We start from the raw sequence: 17,954 nt of genomic DNA, 5'->3' as shown, positions 1-17,954 counted from the left end.
TTTACTCTTATTTTAAAATGTTTTTCTTTCTTAAATATACATATACGTACAAAAAGTTTTTTACAGTGAATAAAAAATAGAAATTTAAACAAAATGTCTAAAAAACCGAAACAACAAAACAACTAATTTAATGCATGTTACATACCTAGTAAATGTATATATTATATATGAATGCCTCAAAACAACATTATCATCATAATATCAAAGGAATCAACATGCTTTGATACCTTGTTGACACATAAAAAACATGCTTCAATCTAACAATCAATTTTTTTTTATATATTATTATTCTCTATCAATGTTCGAAGATTGTTCAACAAAATGTGATGCAGCATTGCAATAAGTAATGGCATTTCTTGTAAATGATTTTGTGTGAAGTGCTTTTTTACCAACATTTAAACAAGATATTTAAGACAATCAATTATGCCATATTTTACATGTGTGCATACACTCTATCTCCAATATAGCGCCGTAAATGGGGTCCAAGCCGCGAAACAGCGTTATAAACGGATCCACATTATAAGTTTTGAGCTCATTTATTGCAGGGGGCTATAAAAACAGGTATGGTATAGCCTAAAATAAAGGTCCTGTGTATTGCCATGCTGTGTTGTTAGTTCTTCTTGAATGTTCTGAGCTTTTATGGGTACATACGTACAGCTAGTTCTTCTTGAATGCTCTGAGCTTTTATGGGTTCATACGTACAGCTCATCGCGAACACATCATAAACACAACCATACACGTACGCCATTTTTCAGAAGTGTACAGAGAACAGTGTATTATGGGGCAGAGCTTTCATTGGACGAGCGAATTTAAATTTAGATTGAATGCAATACGATACATGTATATTATAAATGTAAATAACTACATATCAAACAAAAACTGTTCAATGTATTTCTGGTATGTTCATATAGTTACATCGGACATATTTATAGTTATGTTAAATAAAAGCAGCATTAAAACATGGAGAAAGATTACACTCAATAATTCTCATGTATTATTCTTTCACATGTTCACTGAATTGTAAATATGAAACATGACAGATACAAAGACATGGATTGTTATTATATTTAAAAAAAGCTGATGAAATTACATCATTGTCTAAACTGGAGTTTTGATAAGAAAAGACTTTCTTTAAAAGAAAAATATTATACAAGTGGAAAGACAACTGCATGGACAAATCTGGAACGACACTTTTCGAAGATGCATCGAACTCCCTTTTAACAGAGCACAAACCAAATTAATTAGTGTTTAATGACTATGGGTACTTACATAATAAAGATAAACATAAGGGAGTCATTGGTGAGGGCTATCATAAATTGTTCTGGGATATTATTCACTTAACATTGTTTTATACAACCCTTAATATGGCATATAACTTTATTTTGAGGTAAAAAGAGCATATCACATCTTTCAACAACACGTACGCAACATAACAAAAAGCTCTTGACGGAAAGATTCCAGTCTGCCGAACTGTCAGGCATTTAGACAAACATCCTGGAAAACCTGTCAGACAGCTAGACAAAAATTATGCGGAACCTGTCAGACAGCTAGACAACAATTCTGCAAAACCTGTCAGACAGTTAGACAAAAAAATCTGCAAAAGCTGTCCGAGAGACAAAAATTTGGCAGAACCTATCAGAAAGTAAGACAAAAAAAAATCTGCAGAACTTGTCAAGCAGTTAGACAATTTTTTGCAGAACCTGTCAGACAGTAAGACAATTTCTTGCAGAACCTGTCTGATAGACCATTTTTCTCAGAACCCCAAAAAGTAATGCAGAACCTGTCAGACAGTTAGACAAAAATGTTGGACAAACATCACAACAACATGTAATGCGCTTGTGTGGTTCTTATGACATCACTTTGAGATTCCAGCTTATCCAAGCAGAACACCAGGGCCACCTTCTTCAGTTTGCTGTAGGCCAGGGTGTTCTGAAGTTCTGTAAGTATATGCAGGTAGTGGCAACCCTTCTCTGCGTCTGAAAGTAGCACCAACATACTTCCATTACAAATATTTAGAGGTGAACATCTAAGCATTATAAGCACAATATTTATAACTTATTAGTTACAGAACAAAGATGTAATGAAATAGTAACTAATATTGTTTATGAGATGAAATGCGAGATGCAATAGAGCACCTGTAGCTATTTAAAAGGCAATATCAGGATTCTTGCAAAGGAGAGACCGCCTTGAAACAAACAAACAACATAAAATCAGAAAGTGTTGTCCATGATTAGAATTTGTAGACTGCACAATGCTAATCTTGGACGAAACATTATGCACTAGCATTTATTAATAATCAGGGACAATACTTTCTGTGTTGACATATTTTGTGTAAAGGCAGTTTCTTCTGAACAAAAAATCCACCTTAGGCAGAAAGTGTCGGTCCTGAATAGCCTCTACAGACTGCACAGGCTGAGCTACTCAGATTTAATAAATTTGAACAATATGAATTCATTTAGTCATTAAAGAAGGGTTAACAATACTGAAATATCAAATTTGATTTCTTGAATTAGTGTTGAAAAGTTGCTAAAAATACATAAACATTTAGTCAAGTCTAATTAGTACACCTAAAAATGCTGGTTGCAGTCCATGTCTGTTATGTTCTGGATCTTTTCCTCTCTTTAATTGAACATTTGTTATCAAATGATCCTAATTCTGCAATCTGCAAAGACTATTAATGCAAAACTTTCCCCCTGAATTTGATTTTCATTTAGATTAAACTTCCTTCAAAAGAAACATTCCATGAAAGCGGAAAGTTTTGTCCTTGATTGGCCTGTGCAGTCTGCACAGGCTATTCAAGACCAATACTTTTTGTCTTATGTTGATTTTTTGTTCAGAAGAGACTGCCTTTATACAAAATATTCTGTCACCAAGGAAAGTGTCGTCCCTGATTAGACTGGTCACACTGCACAGGCTAATCAAGCACAACTCTGTACACACATGCATTTAGCCCAGTTTTCCCAGAATGAGGCTCAAACTCTCACATTTTGGCTTGGCACATTCAGTAACAAGGACTTTTCTAATGGCATCTTCCAGTTTTGATTTCCAGTACAGCAGCTACAAGATTAAGATTATTACCATAATTTCAGTACATTCTGCTTACAAGGAATATCTCAAGTCAATTCAGGTCTTAATGAGAAAATGCACACATAAAAAAATTAATGGTTGGTGGCAAAATCAGTGCTCCAGCTAGGCCTAAATTGAAGGACGCCCCGCCCTGCCATCCCAAACCTCCGCCCTGCCCTCCCAAACCTCCGCCCTGCCCTCCCGAACCTCGCCCAGCCCTTCCTAGGGCCCCCCTGCCCTTAAAAAAATATTTATTTTTTTACACATGATGATTAATAAATCTCTTATTACAATACATTTTTATTAATTTATTCCTCATTTTATACATAATATTTGAATTGTTTAATAATAATGAGAATAATATATTCTAACAATTATTAATAACATATAAATAAACATGACAAAAAAGCCCCCCTGCCCTTTTCAAATCCTAGCTGGAGCACTGCAAAATGATGCATCTGCTTAAAAACTTTACATCAGATTTACTGGTAATAGATTCACACTCAATGCTTCACAAACATGTTTGTGGAAATCAGAGTAAATTTCTCAAAATTCCATAAGTTTATGGAAATGACAGTAAAAGTTGATTAAAAAAAAGTGTGCTCAAATAGTTCACAAATGAACAGACTTATGTTAATTTTACATAGTTTGCACAAAAATTATTGATTTCCACGTTGATTTTGAATTTCAAAAATGAACAGACATAGTTTGCATTAACATAATTGCAGTCCACATGGAACATTTTCATAAGAAATACGAAATTAGCTTAGATTTTCTATCTGGCTTTTGTAGTGATAGACATGGGTTAAAATAACTTTCTAACATCAAGACAGATTTGTCTTGTTGAAACAAGATTATTTATTGCCAGCTAAAATGCCTATGAATTTCATTCAAACACAACATAAATAATGGTATAGGTGTTGTTTGATGCATATACCATAAATTTAAATATTGGTTCAATTAACATCAAATATCTTACAGAAAAAAGGTAATTGATCAAGTGAACTTGGGAACAAACCTCGGACACCAATGAACTAAACAGGTACTTAAACAAGCTTTTCTGATATTTATTAAAGGAAAACTTTCCCTCTCCCCGACAGATATGATTGCAAGGAGATGGATCCACGTTTGAACATGGTTGAGAAATAATAACAAGAGGGACCGAAAGGCCCAAAGTAGCTCGCCTGAGATACAAAGGAACTGACCCGTTCTGTGCAGCCCAAGAAGAAATGTTCTGACAAAGTTTCATGAAGAGTGAACTATAAATGTAACATTGCGCTCAGGTGAGCGATAAAACAAAATTAACTGTTCTGTCCAAATTTCATGATGATAATGCAATAAATGTGACTTCAAGACCTTTCACAAGCTTTTTCCTATAATTTTACCTAGTGATCTATTTTCTGACCCCATGTGACCCAGTTTTGATCTTGGCAAAGATTTTATTGGGACTAAAAACACAAGATTTCTGAAAAAGCATACCTCATACAAGTTTCTCTGATCTGACCTGCGTACCACATGACCTTCATCTTCCATTAGGGACAGAGCGTTTGCGACCATCACCTGCCGACTATGCAATGGATCTGCCTGAAAAAATGTTGTAAACAAGCAATCAAGAAATTTTTATAATTATTGAGCCCCGCTCTGGATAAAGAGGCTTAATCCTTTGCATGCTGGGAAATTTGTAGTCTGCTAAAATGTTGTCTGCTGAATTTCTAAAATAAGCATTTTCTTAGATTTTTTCAAAGAATACTATCAGAATAACAAACAGTTTGGATCCTGATGAGACGCCACGTTCTGTGGCGTCTCATCTGGATCCAAACTGTTTGCAAAGGCCTTTAAAATTCGGTTTCAGCGCTGAAAGACTTAAAGTGTGGTCCGCCTTAACTGGATTGTTGCTAAGAATATACTTCCTTAACCCTTTACCTATCAGAAACGCACTTTGACGCATTTGAAGTCCTTTAGAAAATCAAATTAAATTTAAGCCCTTTTTTAATATATTCAAGTTTTAAAGGCTTCATTTCCAACCCTTAGATACTGATGAGCAGCAAACAGCATAAAAATGGAACAGACTGATAGTTACATGCTGACTGTTCTGGTTTTATGCTGTTTGCATAATTAGCCATTTTCACTTTTCTTCTGAGCGGGAAAGGGTTAAGAAAAATGCCATTAAGGGGAAAAGCGTAAGCCCTGATTTGCCATTGTGAAAGACTCCATATGCACATTTAAGCCCAGTTTTTTTCAGAGCGGGATTCAATTAGATATTGTTCCTAATGGACATCTATTCATTATATGTATTTTCTGTTGAAAATCGGCTATAAATTTGTCCACAATTAGTGCATTTTAACCTTCATCAAAATAGACAATTATTTAATTAAACACATAATTGTTCCAAAAATTATTTGAATACATAATTTTAGGCTTAGCTTCTTTGAGTTTTCATCCAGAAAACATCATTTCAGAGAGTATGAGATTGTAGTTGGGAAATTACTTCATCAACATTTACCAGTAATGTTTAAAAAACAAACAATCAAACTTGATCTTTATTTTTTTTAATAATCCACATGTTCACTAAATTATTTGAATAGATCAAGCCATTTTTAAGTAATCACCCAGTAACACTGGTTTCATATAAATTTTAGAAAAACAGGGGCTATTGCTCTGTAAAATGTAGTGCTTTGTAACCAAACTCAAACTTAATTTGTGTTTAATAATATTACACAATTGAACCGACAATTGGTACAATGAACTTTACGATTTAATATCCGGAAACAAAGTTCTAAGAAAATAAGTCGAAAAGGGACCATTAACCTCTAAACATGTAGTGGTTTTTAACCCAAATACAAACTTGTCTGTTATTATCATAATTGCACATATGTATACATCACCATCATCTAAATATCAAGCCATTCTTGTCTTGAATCATCCACAAAGAATCAAAACAAACAGAAGACACAGGAGGGGAGGGGTATGGAAAAAAACTCAGCATGATCAAGTAATACATGCATCTGCATAAAGTAAAACTTATTCTATAAAATTAATGCAGGGTATCAAGAAAATCAATTTTTCTTACAATTGCACCCAGCAGTCTAAAGCTAGATTATATGAAACTGATCACATCTGCACATCAGGTGACACCAACTGTGAAAATGAACTTGAGAAGAATTTCACAGCTGCAGATTCAGGCACATTTTATGGTGCTTTATTAGATTCCTGTGTCTTGCTTAATAATTGCTATCGTTGCTATCCAGTGTTGTTGTTGTTTTGGGTTACCGGTAATTTTGGGAACAAAATTAGGCCCCATTCCCAATGTCAGTATGTATACATTATTTACCCAAATGACTGCCAAAATGTCCCATATGCAATTAACTTAAGAGTTAAGTGAGGTCTCAATAATTATATAATGTGTATTTGAAAATTAATTCTTAAGTTTTCTACCAGCAATTATTTATAATTGTTGGTAAAGTTTACATTAACCCTTAATTTTTGTATTATTTCCTTCCCCATACGCAGTCATAGGTTGAGGTCTTGATATAAGGTATACCTGAAGTGTTATTACAAAATATTCTATTTATACTCAATCATTGAGTGCAAACTTCAGCTTTGCACTGCTTGTCTGACCAAGTCATTACATACCTTGTCTCCATAATTCATTTTCAAAAATATGTTTATTTTTTTATTATAAGTTAGTGTCATGTTTAGAGGTGACATTGTAAGAAAGTTCAGTAGCAAAATGTATATAAATTACAGTACATAAAATACAAACATTTTTTTTTATTGGCCTTAACAAGTTTGTTTTTGAGTATCACGGTAAAACCAGATTCTTTAACAGCCAGCTGCCAAATAAAGGAAAAATATACAGTTTCATAGGAGGTTGTAAATATGGCCAATATCACCATAAGGTGCTAAAAACATGTGAAAGTTCACTTAATATATTAGATTTTAGTGAGTGAACCAATGTTATTACGTTAAACTGATAAATGTTATCGTTTGTATTCCGAAATCATAATGATGCAGTGCCTTATTATAATAACACAACTTGCTGTTCAATTTATGGTGCAATCTTTTGGAATTTAACCGCAATTTTCCCTGAAAAGACAACTACAGAATGTTAATAAATATTCACCAATATTCTAACTAAGACAATACGCGTCTAAGAAGCAGAACTTAGCTGTATTAATACCTATTAATATTCGGCATGGTGATTCAAGCTGGGAATCAGAAGGATATTCTGGCAATATAAGAGAATCCTGGCCACATATGGCACTAAAATGTTGGAATACACCCACAAATCACTTAGATCATTAATACTATTTCGGAATATTGGCAGGAAATATTGTCAAAGTGGTTGGAATATGGCGTCCATAAGGTAATCTTTGTACTTTTTTAATTGATAAATCTACTGGAAAAGCTACTTAAGGATGTTGTATATAAGTTATGGTAATACTGCACTAACTTAAAATTTTTGTACATAAGTAATATTGCATTAAGGGGTCAAATTATGTAAGTGTAACTGTTGGACTTTGCTGCTATGTACTCACATAATTTATGAGAATTGTTCATTTCAAAGCATTTCATTTTAAATAACTGCAAACAAGTATTACTGAATAACTAAACAACATTATCAGAATGTACCATAACTTATCCTTACAGATCAGAACGAAATTTAGCAGACGACAACAGCAACATCGCCCCTGTCCAGCATCTCATAGGAGACAACACAGCAGACAACAAGAGTAACAACAGTGGAAACAACACCACCATCATTAACACCGTCGCTAGCAGTAGCGTTACAGAAAACAAAAGCAACAACAGCAGAAACAACACCTTCACAAACCAAAGCGTTCTAGTCACAGGGGGTTCAGGGTTTCTTGGGCGACACATCGTCAGTGTACTGAGAAGCCACGCCCCAGAGGTGAAGGGCATTTGTGTCCTTGACCCTCGACCTTTTGAGCCGCTTTCAGGTATTGTTCACTTATTATCAGCATAATTTATTAAACATATAATTTTTTAAATCTTTTAACAGTTAAAACTAAGAATCTTTATGGTTTAAGTGATTATGATACAACCACTTAATGTTCTTGTGCTGTACATTTTCATTTATATAGTGTTCACTTATTATTATCATCTAAATTTCTAAAACATATAACTTTAACAATCTTTTAACAATTTTAGATAAGTGAATATTAACAGCTTAAAATGATAATGTCAGACTGAATCTTATTTTGCTGGAACTTTTTATTTGCATATTATTTCAGTAGCCTCATAGTTAAACAAGAAATTCTTTCTTTTCCAAAATGTTGAATGTAGGTAATTATCACTTATTAACATGATACATAAAGGATATTTGTTGATTTTGCTAGATTATCTATTGTAATTCACATATGATCAGAGAAATATTTATTTTATCTGATAACAAATGAATAACAAGAGGGCCATGATGGCCCTGTTATCATGGCCCTGTATCGCTCCACTGCTGAAAAAAAGGCTGAAACAAATATTCTTGGCATGTGCAAATACTTAAATATAGGCCCTATTTAAGCACATGTACACTTTTGTCACCCCCTTGGCTGGGTCAAATTTAACCCCAGGGGCATAATTTGAGCAAACTTTGTAGAGGACTACTATATCTCACTACATACAAAATGTGGTAGCCCTAGGTCCTAGAGGCTAGAGTAAAGGACAAGAATATTTTTTAAAGTTTTCACAAAATAAGCAAGATATAAGTGTATATAATGTTCAATTTTGTGACCCGCGGGTCAGGGTCACATTTGACCCAAAGGGCATAATTTGAACAAACTTGGTAGAGGACTATAAGATGTTACTGCATATCAAATTTGGTAGCCATAGTCTGAATGGTTTTCGACAAGAAGATTTTGAAAGATTTCACAAAATAGGCGCTTTATAAGCCTTTATTCAATTTTGTGACCCCCTGGGGCAGGGTCAAAGTTGACTCCAGAGGCATTATTTGAACAAACTAAGTAGAGGACTATACAATGCCACTACATACCAAATTGTGTAGCTCTAGGCCTAATGGTTATGGACAAGATTTTTTATTACAGTTTTCACAAAATAGGCATTATATAAGCATATGTTCAATTTTGTGACCCCCGGGGCAGGGTCAAATTTGACCCCAGGGATAAAATTTGAACAAATTTGGTAGAGGACTATTAGATGTCACTACATACCAAATTTGATAGCCCTAGACCCAATCGTTATGGACAGGAAGATTTTTAAAGTTTTCACAAAATAGGCATTTTATAGGCATATGTTCAATTTTGTGACCCCCCTAGGCAGGGTCAAATTTGATCCCAGGGGCATAATTTGAACAAACTTGGTAGAACTATAAGATGTCACTACATACCAAATTTGGTAGCCCTAGGCCAAATGTTTATGGACAGAAGATCTTTTTAAATTTCACAAAATAGACCCTATATAAGCGTATGTTAAATTTTGTGACCCCCAGGGCAGGGTCAAATTTGACCCCAGGGGCATAATTTGAGCAAACTTGGTAGAGGACTATTAGATGTCACTACATACCAAATTTTGTAGCCCAAGGCCAGATAGTTATGGACAAGAATTTTTTTTAAGTTTTCACAAAATAAGCCCTTTATAAGCATATATTCAATTTCGTGATCCCCGGGACAGTTTCAAATTTGACCCCAGGGGCATAATTTGAACAAACTACGAAGAGAACTATTACATGTCACTACATACCAAATTTGGTAGCCCTATGCCATACAATTATGGACAGAAAGATTTTTAAAGTTTTCACAAAATAGGCCTTATCACATGTTCAATTTTGTGACCCTCGGGGCAGGGTCAAACTTGACCCCAGGGGCATAATGTGAACAAACTTGGTAAAGGACTATAAGATGTCACTACATACCAAATGGTAGCACTAGGCTCAATGGATATGGACAAGAATATTTTTTTTAAGTTTTCACAAAATAAGCACTTTATAAGCATATGTATTCAATTTTGTGACCCCCTGGGCAGTTTCAAATTTGACCCCAAGGGCATAATTTGAACAAACTAAGAAAAGAATTATAACATGTCACTACATACCAAATTTGGTAGCCCTATGCCATATGGTTATGGAAAAGCAGATTTTTAAAGTTTTCGCAAAAAAGGCCTTATATAAGCATTTTTTTTTTATGTTCAATTTTGTGACCCTCGGGGCAGGGTCAAACTTGACCCTAGGGGCATAATTTGAACAAACTTGGTAGAGGACAATAAGATGCCACTACATACCAAAGTTATGGAGGAAAGAATTTGTAAAGTTTTCACAAAATAGACCCTATATAAGCATATGTTCAGTTTTGTGACCCCGGGGCAGGGTCAAATGGGTCAAATTTGACCCTAGGGGCATAATTTGAACAAATTTGGTAGAGGACTATTAGATGTCTCTACATACCAAATTTGATAGCCCTAGGAACAATGGTTATGGACGATAAGATTTTGAAAGTTTTCACAAAATAGGCCTTATATAAACAAATTTTTAATTTTGTGACCCCCGGGGCAGGGTCAAATTTGACCCCAGGGGCATAATTTGAACAAATTGAAAGAGGTTCACCCCAGGAACCTTCCTGAGAAATTTCATCAGAATTGGACCAGTAGTTTAGGAGAAGATGTTTAAATGAAAAGTTAACGCACAGACGCACGCACCACTGACACAGGACCATGACATAAGCCCTGCTGGCCTTTGGCCAGTGGAGCTAAAAATAAATAATCTACCAAAACAGTTGGAAATCACAAAAAGACACTATAATACAAGCAATTTAGCAAGAAATGTTAGAAAGTTTACAATTATTATTTGAGAATTAATCTCTGGAATCGTTTACAGGGATATTTTTGTGTTGTAATCATTTTTTCTTAATACCATATTTCGTCATGTTTTACCCTGACTTTCTTACTTACATTTTGGTCTTGCTCTGGTAAAATGGGGTTTAATGCATGAGCGAAGTGTTGTTTCAGATAAGCCTGTGCAGTATCCACATGCTAATCAGGGACGACACTTTCCGCCTAAATTGCAATTTTGCTTAAAAGTCTTCCTTTAAACAAAAAAACAGTGCAGACTACACAGGAAGACAAACTTAATGTACCATTAAGCCCCATTTTCCCAGACCAAGGCTCAACTTGTGTTCAAAGGTCTAAGCGATGAGAACCCAGAATGTGTCACATACTTCCAAGGATCCATCACTGATCCAGTCATGTTACGCAAGGCAATGGAAGGAGTGCACAGCGTCTATCACATTGCCGGAAAAATTAGTTTTGGCACCTTTCCAGATTTCAATGAAATGAACCGGATTAATATTCAAGGTGAAACATGGTTCAATATTTTACATTTGCCAATAAACATGGTTACTTTTTTGTTCGTGACAATGTCTATGTAACACGTGGCAATTCCTATGCAACCCGTGACAATTCTTATGCAACGGGTGACAATTCCAATGCAACCTATGACAATTCTTATGCAACCAATGACAATTTCTATGACAATTCCTATGCAATTTGTTACAATTCCTATGCAATCTGTGACAATTCCTATGCAGCCTGTGACAATTCCTATGCAACCCATGACAATTCCTATGCAAATCGTGACAATTTCTATGCAACCGTGACAATTCTTATATAACCCGTGACAATTTCTATGCAACCGTGACAATTCCTCTACAAACCGTGACTATTCCTATGCAAACCCTGATCCTGGGATTTACAGTCCAGAGCTCTACTAACTCAGCAAGCACCCCCTTCTACTTATTCAAATTTATGTAATTCTAAAGTGATTTGAATACATACCTTTTTCCAATGAATGAAATTAAATGTGTTGGTTCGGTCAAAATATTAATTATAAACTTATTTTAATAATCATTGGGTATGCATTCCTGAATTATTCCCTAATAAATGACTTATTAAAATATTTGTGACGAATTTTGAAGAAAATAATACTTTTGATCTGTTAAATGACTTATTTTTTGTTTTGTTACATATTAAATTGTTTTTGCTTAAGCATGTTTTCAGTTTTGAAATTAATACAAGCATCAGATAAATGTCTAAGGAATGCAGCAAAGTTCATGCCCTGGTAAGTTTGTTGTTATAACTTAGGACCATAGAGAATTGGATTTACTGGTGTGTGACCTTCAGGAACGGAGGAGGTTATCAAGGCATGCCTGGAGAAAGACGTTTGCAGACTCATCTTCTGCAGCACAGTGGATGTTGCCATTGGTTACCATGACATCATCAATGGCTGTGAAGTCACAACTGCAGCGCCCCCTATAAAGTTCCTGTTTCCTGGCTATCCTGAGTCCAAACACAGAGCAGAGTGTATTGTGCTGGGAGCCAATCAACAAAAAACTAAGAATTGTAAAACTGATTTTTTTTAACATTTTGGAATATGCCTTTTACCCTTGAACTGGGAAATTCAAATGTGAATTTATTGAAATTGTGGAAAAACTAAAATTTGCTGAATAATTAATCAAATACATAAACTGAACATGTTCTGAATACAAACAAATAATTAAAATGATATTTCACCTTCAACAGTCTTTATTGCAGAAATAAATCTGTTGTTGAAAAGTGAGGGACTGGGCTTTGGAGGAATAAGATTTTTGAGTAACGTTACATGACAAAATAACAGCTATAAATTATCAAAAATAACTCTTGGATGATTTTGAAATAATTGTTAAAATAAATTTATAATCAAATATATTATTACCAAACAGCTGTATTCCAGAAACAGTAATCAAAAATTAAATTGGATGTAAGGAATTGATCTAGAGCTGCACCTTGCATTCAAACTATGAAAAGAGCGATAAATATAATAAGTAAATTAAATTGTCAACAATTGTTTGTGAGGTAGCATACGAAGTAGAATATCTGTAAAAAAAAAAAAATCAGTGAATTAAATTGTCAACAATGTTTGATCCAGGTGGCACATTACACACCCTCTCTTTACGTGCCAATGTGATGTATGGTGAAGGTGACCCCTATTACATCACCAGTGGACTGCGTAATGCCGCAGGTAGCAATGGCACTCTCTACAGGGTCGGAGCCATGGCCGCAAAGTTTCAACCTGTGTATGCTGGTAATACGGCGTGGGCCTTCATTTGTGCGGGTAAGATAGTACCAAATTGCTTTGATTTATAACAAGAGATGTGTTTGTCAGAAACACAATGCCCCCTACTGCGCCGCTTATTTTTTTTTTCACATTAAATCCCTTTAAAAAATATTACTTCCCTTGTTAAAATGATCTGTACCTGCCAAATGATATAAAATAGAAATTACCTCCCTTTAAAGCTTGTTTCTTCCCTTTGATTTTGTTTTTTGACATTTGACCTTGAAAGATGACCTTCACCTTTCACCACTCAAAATGTGCAGCTCCATGAGATACACATGCATGCCAAATATCAAGTTGCTATCTTCAATATTGGAAAATGTATGGCCAATGTTAAAGTTTTCGGACGGACGCACAGACGAAGTGACAATTCAACTGCTATATGCCACCCTACAGAGGGCATAAAAATGAGCAGCGCTTTGGGAAAATGGGGCTTAATGCTCGTGTGTTAAGTGTTGTCCCAGATTGTTGTCCCCACAGGCTTATCATGGATGACATTTACAGCCTAAACAGGGTTTTTGTTACGAAATGGAATGCGGAAAGTGTCGTCCATGATTAGTCAGTGCTGACTACACAGGCTTATCTGGGACGACACTTAACACACATGCATAAAGCCGCGTAATATCAGAACACAGATTAAATGTATTGCTTGTGTATGGTCTTTGAATAATTTTGGTGTGGAATTAATTATGATTAGTAAGTAGAACATTACATGATATTTTAATGATTAATGGAAAGTAACCATATTACAATTATACAGTGCTTTTTATTTTCAGAAAACTAAAATTATTTTTGACGCAGAAGTGTGTGAATTACAACATACTTGCTTACTATATTATTTTGTTTACGACATAAATTTCATTTGCATTTACGCATTGCGGAATATTTATTTCACAATAATGGGAAGTTGCCCCACAATACTTTTCTTACTAGATTCAATTTTTAAAGGCTTGATTTCCAACCCTTAGACAGTGATGAGCAGCAAACAGCATAAAACCTGGACAGACTGCGAGTTACTCATAGGCTGCTCTGGTTTTATGCTGTTTGCACATAGCCATTTTGACTTTCCCTCTGAGCAGGAAAAGGTTTAAGCCAGACGGGTTTCAGCTTTATAGAAATATATATTGATCAAGCCATTCTTCTTTGATTTGTTTGCCCAATTGTGAAAATTTTCAGTAACAGCGGAATGTAAACAAGCAAACAAAAATCCTGAAATGGGAAAAAGTTATGAAATCTTCAAATTGGTACTTATTTCCACAAACATATTGAAACGTTCTTTCACTGGCATTTTTCAGTTTAAGCCCTATTTTGGGACTCACATTCTTGATTTGCTAAAATGAGAGCCTGAATGATGTATATGTAGGGCCTGTTAGAATGCTGATCAGGACTTGCCATCATTAATAGTTGTTGTTGTTTTTTAAGTCACACTTTGGCACTTGCAGATATCCGGCTTGTGAGCAAGTTTAATTTTATGTGCAGTACAATAATTGTTACTCTCTGTATTTACAAAAACAAATTCTTTTTAAGTAAAAAAACATCCAATCTTCAACAGCAAACTAAATTATGGAAAATTAAAACAGAAAGGCCCTGGGTTCGTATTCCAGAAGCATCTTAAGTTAAATTTTATTCTTATCCTTAAATTGGGAATTTTTCTAAAGTGCTTCATTTCCTATTGCAATAGTTTGGCATCAAGAATTACATCAAAATAACATCATTATGTCAATATTATTTTAGGAATACCAAAAGAAACATGTGATTCCTTATCTAGGAAAGAAATACAAAACATTGTAATTTTGAATTTAAGTGAAATTATTAAAGAAATGACTTAAGATGTTTCTGGAATACCACCCCTGATCAATAAAACAGGCTTTTTTATTCTACCTCATTTAATCTAGCAATATGTTTTGGGTTACACACAACTAATTGATTTTATTTGTTCACTTGCAAGTATTTCCTTTCAAACTGAAATCATGGGAACATTCTTCACTTTTGGAAGGAATGTTACCATAATTTTACCACAATTTATAACAATTGGGACTTAAGTTATTTTCCTGGGTAAGAAAAGTGCCATTTACCACTACTTTACAAAAAAGGAAAACAATCACTTTTCTTGCTTTCAAGGTAAAATATTTTCCTCAACAGACAGAGCATTGGCAAGAAAGTCCAGCCTTGGTGGCCAATTCTACTACATTCCAGATGACACGCCCATCCAGAGTACGTTCAACTTCATCAAACCATTCCTTGAGATTCGAGGCTTCAAGCTCTCAACATTCTCCCTGCCGTACGGACTTGTCTACTACGGCCTCTTGGGTTTAGAATGGATTGCAAAATTACTGTCTCCAATATACAGGATCACTTTACCTGCTGAATCGTACAGCATTCGTTACATCAACATGGATTTGTACTTCTCGCGAGAAAAAGCTACAAGAGAGTTAGGGTTTCAGCCAATATTTTTCCCAAAGGATGCCATAGCAAGATGTCTGAGTTATTACAGAGATGTTAAGTTATAGACTCAAAGGTAGATATAGAGCGAAGAAAGAAGAACAGGTTTGTCAGAGACTCAGAGGTAGATATAGAGAAAGACAGAAGAACAGGTTTGACAAATGTATCTTTTAAACAGAGCCCTGATGGGAGATAAAATATTGTTTTTTAATCTAAAAATTTATTTTTTCTCATCCCTGATTATAAACAGATGTTGACTAATTTTTAGAGAAGCAGAAAAGAGACATTAGATTGATATGGATTTTATAGATAATGTTCATGCATAAATATTATTGTCAGGCTAAGAGTTTTAAATCATTTTATATAGATAATCTATTAAGTACAGTCGAAACTGACATAATGGCAACCTGAATTTACCAGTCACCTGCAGACAACGGTGAGTCTGGTATCCCCCTGACGAAAAACAATCTATATTACACCTGAAGATAACGGCCAACTGTCCATAACGACCAACGGCACTATATTCCACTCCGAAATTCATATTTGACCTGAAATCAACGGTCACGTGTCAGTCGTCTCGAGTCGTGAAAATTAAAAACACAGCACATCATTTGTCCGTCTATTTTGCGGTTAAAGCGCCTAATAGCGGTAATTGTCTTTGATATTATAAAAGCGGCCCGCTGCGAGTAAACACATAATAAGGTGTTGAGTCGGTTTGTTGAATTAAAATGCTTTTTGTGTGATGTTTGCATACGAATAAATTTTAACAAACTTTTTGCGTCTTTTTCTTTGAATTAGAACGATACAATGACATCGTACTATCGGTTTATAACAGCAAATCCGCTTTTAAGACTTGTACAGACATGACGTCAACGGCATGTGACAAGCTTTATTTACTGAAATAAAGAGATGCATGAGTAAACAATTATAAAAGCGTTGATAAAGTCATTGCTTTAGTTTAACAATATGAAATTAAATCAATCTATTAGATATTATTCTGTATTATTCAATGTGCACACAAAAGTTATTTCTGTTATTATGCTTAGTTAACGGCAATGAGCCTTTGTTTAACACTGTATGCAAACGACTGGGTGGGGTAATGACGTATCAATACTACCAACTGACAAACCATCTTAAAATTGTGATCCAAATTCAACGGTCACCTGTGGACAACGGTCACTTAGGTCATTTCCCTTGACTGACCACTGTTTTCAGGTTTGACTGTATATACACACAGAGAATTCAGTTCTAATTCTTATGATTTTTAAAAACAATAAACCATAAACAATCTTGATCTTTGTCACAGACAAACTAGTATTCTCCTACCAGGTTAACCCTTTATCACTCAGATACGCAATTTGACGCATTTGTAGTGCCTAATGAACCCTTTACAACTTAGATACGTATTTTTACGCATTTGTAGTCCTTTAGAAAGTTAAATTTAATTAAAACCTTTCTTACTAGATTCAAGTTTTAAAGACTACATTTCCAACTCTTAGAAACTGATGAGCAGCAAACAGCATAAAACCTGAACAGACTGCGAGTTTGCACATAGCCATTTTCACTTTGCTTCTAAGAGGGAAAGGGTTAAACAAATCAATTGAATTTAAAGACATTTCTAACTACATTCAAGTTTTGTTTTAAATGCTTCATATCCAAACCTAACATACTTATGAGCAACAAACAGTATAAAACCTGAGCAACTAACAGGCTGTTCTGCTTTTATGCTGGTTTCATAAAGCCTTATTACCATTGCTTCTGAGCAGGAAAGGGTCAATGTTGTCGAGTACGACAAAGATGACATGAACAGTGCTCCAGTTAGGATTTTAAATGAACAGGGGGATATTTTGTCAAAAGGGCTTCCATATATATACTTTTTTCATTGGGAATGGGGCTGATTACCGAACTAGATTTTGAATAAAAAAAAAAAACACTGTTAGGAAGATGTACAGAGTATAAGCCGTTAGTCACCTCCAGTGAAACCAGAAAAGGACTAATATCACTACTCCAGGTTTGCTTCTTTGCTCAGATCCACATATACTACAGATTCAAAATTGACACACACACACGAGCACAAGGTTCATTAATGAAACATTGAGACATGAAGCAGAGAGAAATCAACCCATCTTAAAAAATGCAGAAAAAAATCACTTTTAACAGAAAAATATGTTTCTTTTGTCCATTTTTCCTGCATAAGTGTGATAAATGTGTATTTTGTTCTATCTGAAAAATACACCTAACTATAAAATAATTATGCTTCATTGCATTTATAGTGTATTTTCAGTATATTTCCATGTTTATTAATACACTTTTTAGTAAAAGATGCAGGAAA

At 34.6% G+C, this 17,954-nt stretch overlaps 2 protein-coding genes across 3 annotated transcripts in view; one reads left to right on the top strand and one right to left on the bottom strand.

The window, feature by feature from the left end:
* Positions 1 to 17,954, bottom strand: part of LOC127861542 (CST complex subunit STN1-like) — a 35,316-nt gene continuing 17,362 nt past the window's right edge. For both annotated transcript variants that reach the window (XM_052400142.1, XM_052400143.1), the window contains 3 exons: positions 4,546 to 4,650; positions 2,985 to 3,057; positions 1 to 1,976 (listed from right to left, as the gene is read on the bottom strand). In XM_052400142.1, the coding sequence (XP_052256102.1) occupies positions 1,816 to 1,976; positions 2,985 to 3,057; positions 4,546 to 4,650 (339 nt within the window). In that variant the 3' untranslated portion in view covers positions 1 to 1,815. The remainder of the gene's footprint in view (positions 1,977 to 2,984; positions 3,058 to 4,545; positions 4,651 to 17,954) is intronic.
* LOC127861538 (3 beta-hydroxysteroid dehydrogenase/Delta 5-->4-isomerase type 1-like) lies at positions 5,958 to 16,025 on the top strand. The gene is made up of 6 exons (XM_052400137.1): positions 5,958 to 6,058; positions 7,717 to 8,027; positions 11,215 to 11,385; positions 12,211 to 12,429; positions 12,995 to 13,180; positions 15,323 to 16,025. The coding sequence occupies exons 1-6, from the start codon at positions 6,051 to 6,053 to the stop codon at positions 15,688 to 15,690; spliced, it is 1,263 nt and encodes a 420-aa protein (XP_052256097.1). The 5' UTR covers positions 5,958 to 6,050; the 3' UTR covers positions 15,691 to 16,025.

The sequence above is a fragment of the Dreissena polymorpha genome, chromosome 16, assembly GCF_020536995.1.
Source record: "Dreissena polymorpha isolate Duluth1 chromosome 16, UMN_Dpol_1.0, whole genome shotgun sequence".
In the NCBI taxonomy this organism is placed as follows: Eukaryota; Metazoa; Mollusca; class Bivalvia; order Myida; family Dreissenidae; genus Dreissena; species Dreissena polymorpha.
The sequence above is the reverse complement of the archived record's forward strand: the minus strand, read 5'-3'. Positions and strand labels throughout refer to the sequence as shown.

Excerpts from the sequence above, each read along its gene's own strand:
- LOC127861538 (XM_052400137.1), top strand. Across the intron at positions 12,430-12,994 it reads TCAACAAAAAACTAAGAATT|GTGGCACATTACACACCCTC; the intron begins GTAAAACTGATT and ends TGTTTGATCCAG. Across the intron at positions 13,181-15,322 it reads GTGGGCCTTCATTTGTGCGG|ACAGAGCATTGGCAAGAAAG; the intron begins GTAAGATAGTAC and ends TTTCCTCAACAG.